At 41.6% G+C, this 18,614-nt stretch overlaps 1 protein-coding gene across 1 annotated transcript in view; it reads right to left on the bottom strand.

Moving 5' to 3' along the window:
- Positions 1–17,123, bottom strand: part of ADAM12 (ADAM metallopeptidase domain 12) — a 364,066-nt gene extending 346,943 nt beyond the window's left edge. Inside the window, exons 1-3 of the mRNA XM_086919547.1 lie at positions 17,120–17,123; positions 5,349–5,457; positions 5,067–5,265 (exon numbers count right to left, since the gene is read on the bottom strand). Coding sequence (XP_086775673.1) covers positions 5,067–5,265; positions 5,349–5,457; positions 17,120–17,123 — 312 coding nt within the window. The remainder of the gene's footprint in view (positions 1–5,066; positions 5,266–5,348; positions 5,458–17,119) is intronic.
- Positions 17,124–18,614: the final 1,491 nt, after the last annotated feature.

The following is an 18,614-nucleotide window of genomic DNA, read 5'->3' as shown; positions in this document are numbered from 1 at the left end:
ACCCCTCCCCCCCAGCTGAAAGTACTTCGAAAAGCAAGAACACCATACAATAAAAGTATTCTAAGATCAAAAAAAGACTTCTTCAAATCAGAACTAGAGAATGCTAAAAATAGACCTAAAAAACTCTTCGAAATTCTGAATCAACAATCGAACAAACTGGCCAAATCTTCACTCTTAACATCAACCTCACAGCTAAGTAGTGACGAATTTTCCTCATTCTTCACAGCAAAAACAAATTCCTTCCAACTTGAACTCAATATGGCTGAGACCAATTTAGCCACCCCAAAGATCAGTCAAGCTACTAACTTGGCACTAAATAAGCGATCTCTTCCCAAAAACAATTCTCACTGGTCCAACTTCAAATGTTATGATATCGATGATATCAACAAAATTCAAACTACTAAACTCAACAACCACTTCAATAACCCTATCCCTGCAAAGTGCCTACCCCACATCAATCATATCATAGCCCCTCTCTGGGGGGAACGTCGTTTACAACGCAGTGTTTACACCGCACGACCTTTTCCCCGCAGCTGTTACAACGCAAGTCGTTACTACGACTTGCGCTGGATGGCGCTGTGGGATAAGGAATGTTTTAATTTTATAGTCCAACACCTTCCCTACTGTTACGGGGACTGGTGTTGGAATATAAAATTTAAAAATTCCGAAATCCGCGCCCTCCAACGCAAGTCGTTGTAACGACTTGCGTTGTAAAACCTGCGATGTCAAGTACCGCAATCTAAAAGATCGCGTTGTACTGACATACATCCCTCTCTGGACCAAGATCATAAATGCCTCGCTCTCACCAGGTCACATCCCGGACTGCCTAAAATCTGGTCAAGTTATGCCTATCCTAAAAAACGACAGCTAGCAACTCCAACCCCATCTACTTCCGACCAATAACCAACATCCCTATGCTAGAAAAGGTCTTGAAAAAATTTGTTCAACAACAACTGAACTTACACATCACAAATTTCAATTTATTGAACATACACCAATCGGGCTTCAGACCTGGCCATAGCACTGAAACAGCCATCCTACATATAGTAGACAATGCCCTCATACCTCTTGACCGCAATGAAACATGCCTACTAGTCCTGCTTGACCTCTCATCAGCCTTCGATACGGTCAATCATGACAAACTTCTAAGAAGACTAGAAGACAGAATGGGCTTTTCAAGCACAGTCCTTCTATGGTTCAAATCCTTTCTAGAAAATAGAACACAATTATTCATGACCAACAAGATCCTCTCTCTATCCTCACCCAACCTGCTAGGAGTACCGCAAGGCTCTACCTTGTCTCCCACTCTATTCAATTTATATGTTGAACCACTCACTGATCTACTACAACAGGCTAGCATCTCCTACCACATGTACGCATATGACACCCAACTTTACATCAAAATCACCTCCTTGAAGAGATAAAGTTAATGAATCTAGTTCTAGAAAAAACTGTACAATGGCTAACAACCAACTTCCTCAAGTTAAATTCACAAAAAACTGAATTTCTCTTAATACCCCCCCCCCCCCCACCTCCCCCCCAATAACTCTCAAGAAATAAAGGAACGGACCAAAATGATCACCGCCCTGAATTGCACCCCAACGCTGGTGGACTCCACAATATCACTCGGGTTCACTATGGATAAGAATCTCAACATGCAAGCTCACATTAACTTGATGGTTAAAAATGCCCGCTTTCACCTCAAATATCTAAGATAAAGGAAGCCATTTATCAAGATCCCTGACCTCAAAACTGCAGTTCTGACCTTAGTCATCTCAAGGCTGGAGTACGATTGCTCCACCCTCTCTGGGCTTCCCAAAACCTCTACCGCACCTCTAAAAGCCTGTCTCATCGCTGCAGCTAGACTCATTACAGGATCAAGGAAATTCGACTACATGTCACCACACCTGAAGGCACTCAACTGGCTACCCTATGAAGCCCGTATTCACTTTAAGATTGCTTGTATTACTCATTAGGCGTTACACCACAATACCCTGCAGTTCCTAGCCCAAAAACGTACTCTATCTGGAGGAAACAGACATTCTAGGAACACAGATAACCTACTCCTGACACCCGCAAGGTTCAACAATACTAAAACCTCCAACAGGTTCAAAAAGGAAGCAAAATCATTCCTAATGAGCAAACTCCTACCTTAGAATCCGCACAAATTCTAAGCCAGCTTCAGCCGCTATATCGAAGATAAGACTTTTTCAAGCCCGATTTGACTCCCTATCGCAGAGCTGTTCTCTACTCTGCCTGTATCCCCCGAACTTTACTATGTCCTTGTTGTCACTTATTTGCTTTGTTGTTTCATCTGTGTTGTTGTTAACAAATGTGCTTTTATTTCCCTGCTCACTTTGTAAAGCACTCTGTTACCCTATCTTGGGTCTGGTTCGCGCTATAAAAAACTCTAAAAATAAATATGAAGAAAGGTTGTGTGATGGCGCTCCTGTTTCCATTGTTTCGCCAATCTGGCCCCCACTGTTCCTGTTCTGCTACTGGAGAGAAACAAAATGAGTTTCAGTGCACTTAAAAAATACTAACATTGTTTGTTTTGGTTGGTCCAACTAGGCCCTTATATTCCAGGCCTGTAAAATGTATTATTCCTGTCATCTTCACAGAATTGTAGATGGGTTGTGATATTAGCAACTAGTTGCCACTAGTAACAATAACACAGATGAACAGGCACCCACCCCGAGGCAAGACATCCAACTAACCCACCCAACATCAAATGAAACCAAAAGCATTATTTAAGAATAGAATAAAATATAATGAGAATGAAACAAACCTGGCACCAAAAACACTCCACTCCCTCTGTGCCAAACACCACTGTTAGGTGCAACATTCTTAGGGGATCAGATTCTGCATGTGGGGAGTCACATTGTCCTAGATGCAAACCAAAAACGGGGAACGAGAGTGGGGGAAGCCAACGAAAAATAGGGTTAGACCACTAGATGTTCACCACAACCTCTCCCGCATGTGCTTGCCATACAGTTGTTTATGTTGCCAGGCTCATCAAAAAGTAAAATGCCCTAACTACTAGGTAGTGGGGGACCACAGCATCCATCTCCTCAAAGGAGTGAACACCAGCAATTGCCACAAGAGGATCATATTACTCAATGACATAGAGGTGACTGATAGGCCTGACAAAAGTAGTTCAGTGACAGCTTCAGGAGCTGTTATCGTTGGTAAATAATTCTCAGTTTCCTCATGATGACAGATTATATTACAAAGTCTAGTGTAGGGGTTCTGGATGGTTCCTGCATGGTGACCCAGGGTCTCCAGGCATAACCGGATGATCAATTATTCGGTGATACCCTTCTCAACCATGCACAAGTTCCCTGCATGTGGGAGAGTATGGAAGAAGAATAGCTAAATTTCCTTTTCCCTTCAGGGAGACGGGCAATAAGACCTCTTCTTATATGATTGGTAAGTTTTTTGGCTTAATCCCAGGATTTCCCTCAAGTCACTAGGAGACGTAGCAGCTTCAGCACATCCATCTGCGGAGAAGAAGCTCTTGAACTTAGGAGAGAAAGACTTCAGATCACTTACCATACTAGGTTACACTACTCCATTTTTTCCAGCTCAGGAATCACCTGCAATCAATCCTAGTGGCAAAACGGGGCAGTTTCCTTCCTGTGAGCCACTGTTCCTGTGGATTGTTCTGATGGGTCTATAGATCCGACTAGGTTTGTGAATCCAGTGTCTTCTGTTCAATGATATGAGCAAGCTAAAGATCTATCTCGATTGCCCTCAAACTGCCTTTGAGTGTCTTGCATATGGGGTCTGCAATGAACTTGGGCTCCTCTCCAACCTAGCAGGATGGGGCATATGCAGCATAAGCAATGACAACCATCCAGCTCTTCCTTATAGTAGTACGATCTGAGATCTAAAGTGTAGTCCCTACTTTTCCTTTCTCAAAAGCCGGGAAAGGGGGGAGGGGGGGGGGAATAGCAGCTGAAACTCGTCTTACTTAACTATGCACCATAATCTTTCTAGCACCTTGCATTTAGCACTTTTTTTTATTAATGATAAGGTAGAGTTACTAACTAAGGAAGAAATATATATTTTTAAGTTTGACCTGTGGCTGGATTGGATTTAAATTGCTTCATGTTTTCATCATGTTCACACTCACCCTGACGCCCCACAAAATCCCAACCTCTCACCCCCAATAATGTTGGATCTTTCCGTTTTGAACGTGTGTTTTATCGTTGATACTACATCATCATTTTAGCAAGTTAACTTCACCCAACGCATGCTTTGCAGCCAACAACTGAGAGGAACGTGAAATCATGTTTTCAATGATAAAACGAAAAACGCCGCTATTTAATGTGCACTGCATACAAACAACATAGGAAACCAATGGTTACCTTCAACAAGGTCTCAATCAACAACTCAGGTGGCTGTTCTATTATTCTAAAGATCAAGGTTTATTTTAAGTCCCTTACATGCAGAGATGAGAACAATTAGCAGCAGCCAGGGATAAAGTAATTCCGTAATCATCAGGGACTCCTCACCAGAGTCGAATTTCCTCGAGGGATGGGACTCTAACAACCACACGAGAACGAAATGGCAGGATGCATATTTAGTTCATATTTAGAGGGGCTCTGATGTCATCATCACTAAGCACAACTGGATTATTCGCACCAACGCAAACTGGATTATTCGCACCAACGCAAGCTGCATTCTCCCTGCTGTCTAAATGCATTGCTATATGATAAGATATTTCCTAAGAAGCCAAGCCAGTGTTTTTTTATAATTCACAATCCACAGAGTGTGGGCAAACATGGAGTTAAATCTTTATTTCGGTCTTTGCAGTAACAGCATATTAGCGCAAGTGCATGCCACATGGGCAGATTACAGTGGGTCAGGAGCCACCTCTGGGAAGTCTGTGCCAGAGGGAAGCTTGGAGTAATTAGTGCACACAGACTGCTGCTCTACATGTACAAATAGATAACATGCTAAAGGGAAACAAGAGACTGGAAAACGTTGATAAAATGACAATTTAAAACAAGCAGTTTACATATGCCTTCTCCACTCTTTTATCCATGGGTACCAAGCCTTACTTTTCCATCTTCACACTTTGTGCCAGCCAAGACGAGCCCGGGGTCGGGCATGTCATCCCCTAGGTACACATGTGTGCCACGACAAAGAATCCGCCCTCCTTCCTGCAAGGGGATATTTGTTTCTATGGAAACGGCGTTGGTGCCAATTACAGGTCGACTTGCTCCTCCTTGGCACTGTATTTTTCCACATTTAGCATCTCTAAAAAGGACAAAAAATGTTTTTGACAAACCGACAATAGCGCCACAAACTGTTGAACATATATTTTGCAAAAGGCGCCCCACCTGCTTTCACATTTTGCGAAGGAGCCGGCGGAGTTTTTGCCACAGTTGCCATAAGGATCCCCTGCAGAGTTTACCCTTTCAAAGCAGATCCCGGGCGCGGGCTTAGCACCTGAAACAGAAGCAGACACTCACTTTCTGTTGACGCTAGTTGCTTTTTAAACAATTTTTCATTCATTCTAATGGTGTCGCAGTTGGAAGTAAAACTAGATTAGTGTACAATTTCTTCTGCCTGTAGAGAAATTCCCTGTGAAATATGTTTGCTTCCTCTGCATGCTAATTTTACAGACTAAAATTATCTTTTTAACAATTATGGATCTTTCTTGGTTCTATTCAGTAATAAAAAATTCATTTTTTTCCAAAAGCTTGTTTTTGGTTTTATGGAGCATCTTCGGATAAAATACAATGGCAAGTCAGCCTGGACTTGGAACCAGGGTGGATATGGATCAAAAACGATTTTTGCGATTCTCAAATTGCGATTTTTAGCTAATCGCAATTAGAGAATCGCAAAATGCAATGTATGCAGGATTTGCTGAACAATTTGCAAATCCTACATATTCCTTATTTGCGATTCGCAAATAGAGATTTGCAAATAAGGAATTCCTTCCCATTCATTCCTATGGGCTAGGCGGCCCATAGGAATGAATGGGAAGACATTCTCAATTTGCGATTCGCAACTAGAAAATCGCAAATTGAGAATGCAATTTCAAGGGTACCAGAGTGTCAAAAGGACACCCTATTGCACCCCTGAAATATGTATCTGTGCACATGTGGCACATATACATGCCCTAAGGGCATGTATGTGCGCCACATGGCAGTTTGAAAAATGCAAAAAAGTGAATTTTTAAAGAAATCGCAAATTACCACCAACTTGAAGTTGGTGGTAATTTGCGATTCCTTAAGGCCAAATCGCACTTTTTCTGCGCTTCCTACATTGCATTTAAGGAATCGTAATTTGCGATTCCTTAAATGCAATTACAAAATAGAGAATCACAAATTATGCGATTCTCTAATTTGCGATGCCCTTTTGGGATGATACATCCCAAAAGGCCTTTTCCTGTTTGCAAACGGACTGATTCTGAGAATCAGCCTGTTTGCGAACAGGAAAAGGGCTTGATACATATGCCCCTAGATGAGTTATTTGGTTCTGGATTTCGTCAAAGCCTTTCTTCACATCATTTTACCACATAATTTTTATTGAGGACATGGAAGCAACAGAGAGAACTACAAGCAAACAAGGAAGAAAAAAACATTGCCAAAGTCAACAGGTCTGGCCCTGGCAAGCTGGTGCTATGATTTTTTAAAATAAATATAACGAGCGTATGCTGCAAAAAGAACAATAATTTAGAATTTAAAAAATAACCATCTCATATAATTTTAGTAGAACAATACAGGCGCTTCCTAGCAGGAGGGTGCATTTAGAACAGGTTTAGCAACGCTTTTTAGTTTTAATATACATCATAGTAAATATAGAAATATGATGGGATAGTCCAAAGATTAGTCCGGCAATTAGGTGCCTAAAAGAAGTGGCATCTATATTCCAAAGTGATTCCTTAAATTATAAAAGTCAAATTCACAACACTCTAGGCACCATACGTTTTTTAGAAATTGGCAGGCAGATGATTATGAATTTATGTTACTTTATTTCAGTTCCTCATGCTATGAAGCCGAGTTTTCCTATACATTTTGAGAACTTGGAGCATTAGTTGAGGGCAGTGAGGACCCACCTCAAATAATAATCACAATCTATATAAGAGTGAACACCTAAAGTCACCAGTTAAAACTATCCTAAACCCTATGGTAGCTTGCCACAAATCAGTCAGACTTAACTTTGAGATAGTTTGTAAATATTTATGCAGCAATAAAGTGAAAACACAACACAAGATAAATCCCAAACTAATTTTGAAAAATACAACACATTTTAATAAATAAAATGATACCAAAACAACAATAATCCAATAAGTAGAACCAGCAATATGGATTTTTAAAGTTTGAATCAAAAATAGTTCACAAAGAGCCAACCACGATTTTATGGTCGCGTTACACTGAGTCAAAGTCAAACGCTAAGGCAACTGCGGTGGATAGCCAGTCGGATAGAGGGGCCAGGTTCATCCAGATGGTAAGTTTAACTTTGGAGTTGGACACTTTTATGGAGGAAATAGAAAAAACGTGGTTGTCCACGAGTTGTCGACGGAGCAAGCTACAAGCTAGATCCGCCTGGCAGTAGATGCTGCCACCGGACGGGAGTGGTGAGGCAGTGAGGGGTGTGAATGAAAAAGATTTTCTTTTTAAAAACACACTTACCAGGCTACGGCAGGCCCGCCGGCAGCCGCCTCTCCTCCGCCCTCTTGATCACCAGCTGGCTGCCGCCTTTCCTCCATCCTCTTCATCTCGAGTCCGGCAGCAGAAGGCACCCGGGCTCCCGGGCTCCCCACTGCCAATCACAACACTGCAATGGAGCGTTGTGATTGGTCTGAGCGCCATGGTTTGGTGCTCAGACAAGCAGTGGGAGCCTGGGAATGTTCTCCACCCAGGCTGTAATGCAGCCTGGGTGGAGGTCCACTCAAAACAATTTTAATGAATGTGGCCCCTACCCTAAATAAAAAATGGAACAAGGGGCCATAGCTACATTTAAGGATATGGAGACTATGCACTTGTCGTGAGAATAAAGGTCAACATGTTTCTTGCCTATTTAACTTATTAGATGGCAATTCATCAGGACCAATTAGATCTACCTACACTTTTTGGTAGTGGTCAACCAGGAAAAGGGGAGTGTGGGTGACCACCAATACAGCACCTTAAAAAGTGGTACCTTGTAGATCATAGAGACACAACCCATTTAGGGTCACGGTTGTCTGCCATCAGTACCGGCACGTGTAGACACTCAAAAGTAGTGTCAGTTGCTTAGAAGTCCGAGCGCAGTGATCCTACCCCCCACGCTGCCGGTCCAGGTAGGGGCTTCCCTACACTAACCCACACCTGGTTCTGGAAAGTTCTTCCCTACCCTTGTCAAGGAGGCTCCAAGAAATCTGGTGTGACAAGACAGGCCAGGCCTGGTGTCAGATTCCTTTGTGTGAGCTGAGCTGGAGATAAGCCTTTGAAGTGCACAGCTCTTCCCCCAGCCATCCTGACAGGATGACCCATCCTGCCCACACATGGTCCCCTTTGTTTCACATTCTGGGAGGAATACACAAACCCTAACAGAAGAGCCATTCACAGTCATGTGACCTATGACACAGGCAGAAGGCACAAATGATAGGAGAAGAAAATGCCAACTTTCTCAAAGTGGCATTTTCAGAATTGTGACATAAATTCTGACTTTACCATTAAATAGGATTTTAAATTACATTTTATTTGGGTGTAAATAGCATATTTCTATCTGCTCCCAATCCCAAGTTATCACTTATTAAATGTAGTAAGTCAGTGTTAGTCAATGGGAAGGATAGGACTTACAACAGTGAAAAACAACTTTAGGAGTTTTTCACTGCCAAGACAACTTTTTAAATACAATTCGCCAAGTCCTGTTAGGTTTTAGGACCTACCTTAGGGGTGATTTATTTGCATTAAAAAGGAAGGTTTAGGCTCTGGCAAAAGGTTTCTTTACTCAGGTTGAAATGGCAGTTTACAAATGCACTACAGGCTGTACTGCCAGGCCTGAGATATGTTTTAAAAGGCTACTTAGAGGCCCAGTAAGTGGCTCAATGATTGCTGTAGGCCCAGTAGTCACATTTAATTTACAGGCTCTGGGTACATTTAGTACCACTAACTAGAGACTTAAAAGTAAATTAAATGTGCCTATTAGGTTTAAGCCAAATTTACCATGTTGCAAGGAGAGCTCACAAACACATTAGGTACTGGTTAGCAGTGCACAGAGTCATAATGCCAACAAAGAAGAAGTAGTGAAGGAAAAGGGTTTGAGGAATACCACACTAATGTATGTATGTATTTTATTTTTATAAAGAGCACATTTCACCATTAGGTCTCATAGCGCTGACAGAGGGTATGGGGGATGCGAAAAAGAAGGGTTATTATGCCGTTGCCTTGAATAGTAATGTTTTAAGTTCTCTCCGGAAGATTTTAGGATTCTGGTTTGATCTTAAAGCCGTAGGCAGGGAGTTCCATACCATGGGGCCCACCTTCGAGAAACTCCTATCTCCATTTCTGACAGTGCGAACTCTTGGTATTTTTAGGAGATTTTTGTTTGAAGAGCGCAGTGTTCTTTCCGGGCAATATCCCTGAAGTTTGTTTTTTAGATATTTGGGGCCTTGTCCATTTAAGTATTTATGCACTAGGCAGCAGATCTTGAACCTTATGCGCTTTCTGACTGGAAGCCAGTGCAGTTTCTTCAGGCACGGGGCAGAAGGAGTGCGTGGGGGCAGGTCGAGAGTCAGTCTGGCTGCTGAATTTTGGAGTGTCTGCAGTTTAGTTAGTGTGCCTTCATTCGCATCTGCGAGAAGTGCGTTACCATAATCAAGGCGGCTAGTGATTAGGCCTTGTATCAGTGGTTTACGGTATATCAGGGGTAGCCATTTGAATATTTTCCTTAGGCTCCTCATAAGGCCTATGCAGGTGTGCACTACTTTATCTGTGTGGGGAGCCATGGTCAGCTTGTCGTCAAGGGTGAAGCCCAAATTCCGAACAGTGCTTTTTGGGGATGGGCAGGGTCCAAGTTCCAGTGGCCACCACTCTTGAGACCAGATGGATTTGGCCGCGCCGAAAAGCATTATTTCGGATTTGCCTGCATTGAGCATCAGGAAATTATTGGTCATCCAGCCCTTTATCTCTAACATGCAATTCCTGAATCTCACTTTTGTCTCTGATGGCTCAGGGCCGAGGGTTATGAGAATTTGAGTATCGTCGGCATACGACAATGTGTCGAAACCGAAGTCCCTAATTATTCTGGCCAGTGGTGATACGTAGACGTTAAACAAGGTTGGGCTCAAAATTGAGCCCTAGGGCACTCCCTTATTGTTGTTAATCGCCTCTGATGAAAAAGGTCCTGATTTGACCCTAGAGCTATGCCCTGCAAGATAGCTCTGGATCCAACCTAGGGCTTGGCCTTCGACACCTATCTCCGCTAGTCGCTTTAATAGGACTCTGTGGGATATGGTGTCGAAGGCCGCCGAAAGGTCTAGCAGGATGAGGATAGCCGACTGTTTGGAGTCCAGTGCCAGCCGGATGTTGTCAACCACCTCTATCAGTGTAGTCTCTGTGCTACGGGAAGCTCTGAATCCTGACTGCGAGGAATCCAATAGCGTGTGTCTTTCAAGGTATTTGACCAGTTTCGCATTGATAATGGATTCCATTTATTTGCCAAAAAGTGGTAATAAAGATATGGGGCTATAATTCATCGGTTGCTTAGGGTCTGCATTATTTTTCTTCAGGATTGGCCTCACAATGGCTTCTTTCCAGGGAGTAGGGAAGGTGGCACGTGTTAGGGACGCATTGAAAATAGATGTCAGTGTGGGAGCCAGGGCGGGTGCTAGTTTTGCTAAAATCTGGGCGGACGTTGGGTCTTTGGGAGATCCTGATTTCGCTTTTTTTAGTATGTCAGCTACCTCGTCCTCAGTGATTATTCCAAAATCAGCTAGGTTTTGCTTTATAGGGTTTATGGTAGGTAGGTCTGCATGGCATACCTCACTTATTGTGCCTGTTTCTGTGGGAAATGATTCATGGATTATATTTATTTTGTCTTTGAAATAGATAGCTAATTTATCAGCCCAGTCCTGAGATTCCTGGACGGCCTTTTGGCAAGCAAGGGTGTTTGAAAAATCTTTTACAATAGAATAGAGTTCTTTCTGTGAATTACCGGCTGCTTTAATTTTTTCCCCAAGATAGGTTTTCTTAGCGGTGGCTATTTTGCTCATATATTCTTTATGTGCAATTTTGTAGTGTAATTTGTCGTCGATGTTTTTTGATTTGCGCCATTGTCGTTCAGCTTTCCTAGTATGTTGTTTAGTAGTTTTCAATTCCTCAGTGAACCAGGGCGATTTCATTTTCGGGCAATTTATTTGGCGTTTGGGAGCTATGAAATCCAGAGTCTTACTGATTGAGGAATCAAAGTCTAGGACCGACTTATCTAGTTCTATGACCTCCTTTACTCTCGGAGGAGCAAAGGTTTTGGAGAACACTTCTAAGTTAATCGTTTTCCATGGGCGGCTCAGCTTTTTTTCTTTAGGGTGAACCTGTAAGGACTCATTGGTTTTAATGGTGAATTTGATTATTACATGGTCTGACCATAAAACAGGAATTAGTTTGTTTATATACGTTTCCTGGGAGTTGGTACATACAATGTCCAGCGTATGACCCGCTTTGTGTGTATGGTCAGATTCGAGTAGTCTTAAATCCAGGGACTCGATACTGTTCATTAGTTCCATTGTATATGGGTCATCGTTTTTTTCCATGTGGTGGTTCAGATCGCCTAACAGTAGGAAGTTTTTACAGGCTAATATATGTGGTGCCAGGATGTCGACTAATTGGGCGACAAAATTGGCTTTGGTTTCTGGGGGTCGGTAAATCAGGGCTCCTTTCCATCCACTAAGGATGTATTTTTTTATTTTATTTAAAGAGTTTTATATAGCTCTAGCAAGACCCGAGGGTATCAGAGCGCTTTACATTAAGTAAGCCAGCAATGCAGTCAACACAAAAAAAAGCAGTAAAAACCCAGTTCAAACAAAGAAAGTAATAATAATAAGCATATGGATTTGTGACAAATCTAGTTCAGGGAGGGGTGACAAAGGAGTGAGACAGGAGGTAGGTGAAGTGGGGGCCTTCTAATCTAGATAATTGTATGTTGCAATGTGCGAGATTCCATGTGGAGCATCAGCTATCTGTTCAGACGCCTTCTGTTGAGAAATAAGTCTTTGAGATGGCTTATGAATTTAGGAAAGGATGGGTTAGTCCTGATATGGAGCTCCAAATTTTGGGCGCGTTCAGGGCCGGACTGAGAACCAAAACCGGCCCTGGCAAAGTGCTCGGCAGGCCCCCTCACCCCGGGGGAGGGGTGGGGGTGCGACCGCGCTCGTTGCCAGGGCCGGTTTTTGGCCAATTTTGTTACAGGGCTGCAAAAACGGCCCTGTAACAAAAACGGCCCCCAGGGACCCAACACCGGCCCCCACCCTTGCGGCGCACCGGGGGATTGCCCGGTGCCTGCAACGGCCAGTCCGGGCCTGGGCGCGTTTCCAGTGAAGGACCGTGATAAGGCTTTTTGTTTGAGAGTTTCTGGAGGAATGAGAAGTAGCTTGTTGTTACTTCTGAGGTTCCTTGTCTGATTGGCATTGATGAGTTTGGAGGCTAGGTATGCCGGTTTACCAGTATCCAGGGATTTGTGTATGAGACAGGCGGTTCTGCAGCTGGTGCATATTTCGATTGGGAGCCATTTAAGTTCTCCTAGAGCAGGAGAGATGTGTTCGTATTTCTTAACTCCAGTGACCATACATATATGCATATATGGTGCTTCTAACACGAACAAACTATGATAAAGAAGCCTACCTTCAACTCAACGACAGACAGCATTATGAAAGGGTCAATATGGCAACCATGAAAGCCACTCAGCAAGAGTATTATCAGAAACTTGCCAAATGGAGGAGTAATAAAATCTTGATTGATAACGAATACAAGTACTTGAAAACAGTCAATCCAGTAACCCACTTGATCTATTTTATACCGAAAGTCCACAAAGACTTGTTAAACCCACCCGGCAGACCGATCATCTCTGCCAGAGGTGGGTTGTTAGAAAGGACATCAGTGTACATTGATTTCTTTCTGCAGGAACATGTCAGAGCTTTGGACTCGTATATCCAGGACACTGGGGACTTCCTGCTTAAAATTCAAAAGATCACATGGAGGAATGATTATTGGATGTTAGCACTAGACGTGACAGCACTCTATAAGAGCATTATACACTCTAATGGGGTTGCTGCTTTAGACTTTTATCTATCCTGTCGAACAACGTAATTCAAGGACCACAACAACATGTTAGAAAAAATGCTTAAATTTTGTCTTTAAAAATAATATTTTCATGTATATTAATCTCCTCTATCGTCAGTTGCAAGGAGTAGCAATGGGGTCCAGTTTCTCCCCGAGCTACGCCTGCTTGCATATGGGGGCTTGGGAGGAACAGGTCTTCAAAGTCAAATATGGGGCAACCTTTATTGCTAATGTGGTTGCATGGTATCGCTTCATTGACAATCTGTTTGTTGTTTGAAGAGGGAGCAAGGAGGAAGCTGTTGAGTTTGTATCCATGATTAATGACAATGTGTTCAATCTCAGGTTTACTGCAACTATAAGTGAGACTAGTGTTTCCTTTTTGGATACAGAGGTATACATTAGTAACAACAAATTAGAGACAAGATTGTTCAGAAAGACCACTGCAGGTAATACTATTTTACACGCAGGTAGTGCGCACCCAGCACATTTGATAACCAGTATCCCTTACGGAGAGGTGCTCCGACTCAGAAGGGTGTGCAGCTGCGAAGCGGATCTGGAATTAGCCCAGAAAGCTAGCAAGAACAGATTCCTTGAGAGGGGCTATACTGAACGGGTCATAGATAGTGCTATAGCTAAGTCAATGCAAGTGACCTACCTGTTAATTATAACACTACAGCAGTACCTGCTGCATCCGCTATACCTGCTAGCACAGTGATCAGCCACCTGCCCAAAAAAATTCATTCAGAATCATAACGGGTTTCAGTAGGTAACACAAGGAGTTTTTATCAAATTATCAATCGTAATTGGCCTACAATTCTCAGTGATCCTGTTATTGGTACGTCATTACCACGGAGAGCCTCCATTACATTCAGCCGGGCTCCCTCTATGAGGGACCGATTGGTCAATACCAGCCCAGAGGTTATTGAAAAAACAACCTGGCTCTAAACCAACAGTGGTTTATTTAAATGTAAAACGTGTACATCCTGCACTCATGGCATAAATAAGAAAACATTCACAGATGGCTTTAGTAACAAGGAGCACCGGATAAATAAGGTGCTTACTTGTAAAACTGAATTTGCCATCTATGTCCTTTAATGTCCCTACCAACTTAGATACGTTGGAAGAACAAAAAACGCAGTGCATAAATGCATTCTGCAGCATCTAAGGGCTATAGTGAATCAAGATAAAACCTATCCTGTAGCCAGGCACTTCAGGGACTTTCACCATAGTGACAGTAAAGGACTCAAATTTTATGTAATTGATGCAGTCATTGCAAGTAGACGAGGTGGCAGCAGGGAATCCAAATTGCGTAAACTGGAAACAAAATACATTCTACAACTAGACACCAAGCAGCCAGGGGGCCTCAATCTTACTGAGGACTCACACACTAGTCTGTATTAAATTTAGATAGGATTCCTCTGTTTAGGAAATACAGTGATTTTTTTTTATCTTAGCAGGAGAGATCTTAATGTGGTCTTAACTATTTGATAATTATTTATTGTCTTAACTATATATTTCCTAATATGCCATCCTTTATTTATATCAATTTTGGGTAATGTACAGAGGAGTCCCCCATACAAGTCAGTATATGCAGCCCATAGTCCTGGCCTTCCCAAAGGTGGGAAATAAATAGCTGCAGGCTATAATTAGCCACCCTGTTTTCCTTACCATTCATTGGAACTGAGTCTTGCTTAAGTTTTTGAGTTTTTTTGAACTCTTAATCTATTTATACACAGTGATTTATTTTAAATCGTACTAATATTGATTCTTTACTGTTTACAGTACATCATGGGTAATTAGGAACTCCAGAGCTGTTGGAGGGGTGTGACTGGACTCAGTCCATCCCAATGAAAGTTTTTAGTTTCCCGTATGCATATAGCTGATTTTAATGTAACATTATGCACTTTAACACTTGCACTTTTTTTGCACATTATTGAAGGATAAAGATCACGGAGAGAGATTTTTTGTACTGGAAGACAGTAACGTATTATACTGTAAGGATTTATCCCAGGATTTTTTTCTGATGTTCTATACTGAACCTTAGGCAATTTAATATGTATACTATACGGTAATTAGCAGTTGGCAATAGCTGGTATAAGGGGTAACTATTTCTTATACTGTGCAGATTGAGGCGCGCCAGATATAAGACTAGGATGTATTTTACTGTCTGGTTTTATCTCCCTATGTACCTGCATCATGGATTTAACCCAGGATGTATGCTGATATTAAATAGGCACCATTAGTTAGTATTACTAGGAGATGTCATTTTACAATGTGGATTTTACTATGTACTTTACAAACCTCCTAGTCTAATGGTGTATACAGCGATATTTTGCACAAATGCACAAATTTGCACACATTTAGGACATTTTTGTATATTATTCCAGGCAATTCCAATGCTGCAAGTTTTGTTTTCCCCTTCTTTGGCTATGTGTACATTTATATTGTTTTACATGACTATTTTTACTGCCACAGGGCAAATTTTAGTATTTCTTCAATGTCTACCATTCATTTTATGACATGATCGCTTTTATACAATGCACAGTCACTTTAAAAATGGTGGTTTCATTTACTCACGTTGTCATGTGATCAAGGCTCTCAGGAGCTGAAACGTTATGGCGGTAGAACAGCACAAAAAAATTATAATTAGCATCTATTACTTGGTCCTTGTCTGTGTTTGCTGAGGAGTGGCGCCGAATGAGCTGCTGAAGCTAAGCTACGGATTGCTACATATATATATAAAAATATTTATACACACACACATATATATATATATATATATATATATATATATATATATTCACACATATACACGCACACATAAACATGCATATATATATATATATATATATATATATATATATATATATATATATATATATATATATATATATATATATATATATATATTCCTTGTACTCGTCTCACACCACCAGGAATTAGTTTCCAATAGAGACGAGGCGAACCCCCACACACATATATATATACACACATATATACACACATACATATATACACACACACATATATTTACATACACACACACACACAAATACATATCCCAGTGGCAGCTAGTTAGAAAGAGGGAGGGGGGGACGTGTTTTCCCCAGTTCATTTTTCCAGAAAACAATTGACAGAAAGGAAGATCTTGCTCCGGGAAGTGTGCTTTTGTGCAAATCAGTTCAGCAGTGCAACGGGACGCAGTAGGAATTTGGCGCTATTTTCCTAGTGCAAAATCCACCCTTGAATCCAAAAACTGATGCAAGGAAGCATATTGCACTATGAAAATAGCACTGTCATATACCACCCTGCGTCCTGCATTCTCTGCAGTGTTTAACTTTTATTAACTTCAGAATATGTAAAACGCCAGTGCCAAGTGGAATGCAGTAGTTTCAAACTTTAGAACCCAGTGCATATCACTCTGCAGTGCATATCCCTCGGCGTCCTTAGATACTCTGCAGTAATAACTACAGAGTATGAGGACGTCAAGGAGTATGCACTGCAGTGGTTTCTAAATAGGGTCAAAAAAGGAAGCAGTTCCGTTATGTTTAAAAACCACTACAGATTAAAGTTTAGAAACCAACCACTGCAGATTAATTACACCAGCAGAGCAGCAGAATGTATCAGTAATTCCGTGTTACAAGAGTAACAAGAAATTATCAAATTCCTCTGATTCGCTGGCTGAATTAAAATTCTTGCCCAGGCCAATTCATAACTGCAATTTTTTCCTGGTGATCCACCAGAGGGCAGGAGGACCTATGATTATTCGGAGTCAACATTAAAAATAAAATGTTCATTGGGGGAAACCATTGCTCACACAACACCTGCAATGCTGATGACCTCACCCATGGTGTGCCACACATCCATACAATTTCTAATTGAGTTTCCATTGACCAACCAGTGTGAGCACCCACCGCAAAGATGTCTTATGAAGAAATAGCCAACATTACCACAAACCGAGCAGACACATTCGGATTTTCCAGCGAAGAAACAAGTCGGATTTACTCACTTTTTCAAGAAGTTGACCCTTCCACAACCAGCACCTTCTCCACTCCAAGTATGCTAAAACAGCTGCTCTATACATCTAAACGTGTTATTAACCAGCGCCTGCACGCTGGCACTTTAATAAGGTATCATAAAGAACAACGGATGCCAAGGGGATTACGAATCGCGTTAAAACCTACACTCTGCCGGAACAACCCCAAATTTACTGAGCGTTGGTACGCTATATTAAACCGCTGCTCCCTTGACCTAATCCTTCTAATTGTGGAGGAACTTGCAAAAATGATTGAAGATTTGGAAAAATAAATTAAACAGTTACATCAAAATCTAGATAGTAATCTAACCAAAGACGAGCTAGATAAAGCACTCAATGATATCAACATACAACTGGATAAATATACGAAGGAAATCAGTGACAGGAAGATACTCAAATACAAACGCGAGACCATGGATTACAAACTGGGAGAGGTTTATAGTTGGGCGGAGGTTTACGCCCAACAGAGACAACATACACCTTTCAATCAGTCATCAGATGATGGCAGTTCTACATCAGAAAGCTCATCCCAACGAGGTGGTCCAGAAACTGGAAGGTTCCAGAGACCCGCGCAAACTTCCAGAACAACAGAAGCCATGAGATCAACTGAAAAAGATATAACTGGAGGTCCTTTTTTAGACAAGGGCCCACCCACAATCATCGAACCAGGAGATGCTGTAGACACAAGAGAATCCACGACTCCCATAGCACAGTCAACAAGGAGCAAAAAAATTAGTGATTAACATTTCCAAAATAACCATAACCAACACGCAGTTGACCACACTACAACGTGGAATCTCTTTCATACCAACCTATCATTCAAATGAATTGGAAACTGAGATAAGTGTATACAAGTTCATGAGAAGCCTGAGACTAAGGCACTATTTCTCTAATGTCATAACACAAACATACTCCGGTTCAGAAGACACATGCATGAGTCTGAAAATGAAAAGTAGCTTCAACGCACCAATCAGCCACAAAATCTTGGATTCTTATGAAACCATCACTATTAATGCAATCAGAGACTTACACAAAAAACCAAACTCCAAACACAGTAACTTCAACATCAAACAAAAACAAGCCACCAGTCAAATCATCAATAACAAAGATATCACATGTTGTAAAGCAGATAAAGGCGGTGCGCTGGTAATTATGGACTCACAGTTCTATCAGGAAAGTGTAACTGCCCACATATTCGATCCAGACCTATACATGAAATTGATCCAAGATCCAACTGAAGTGTTTTTAGATATACTGAGAAGTATTCTTGAAAAAGCGTGTACTATGGGAACTATCACTGAGAA

The sequence above is a fragment of the Lissotriton vulgaris genome, chromosome 5, assembly GCF_964263255.1.
Source record: "Lissotriton vulgaris chromosome 5, aLisVul1.2, whole genome shotgun sequence".
NCBI classification, from domain to species: domain Eukaryota; kingdom Metazoa; phylum Chordata; class Amphibia; order Caudata; family Salamandridae; genus Lissotriton; species Lissotriton vulgaris.
This window is presented reverse-complemented; position numbering and strand designations above follow the sequence as displayed.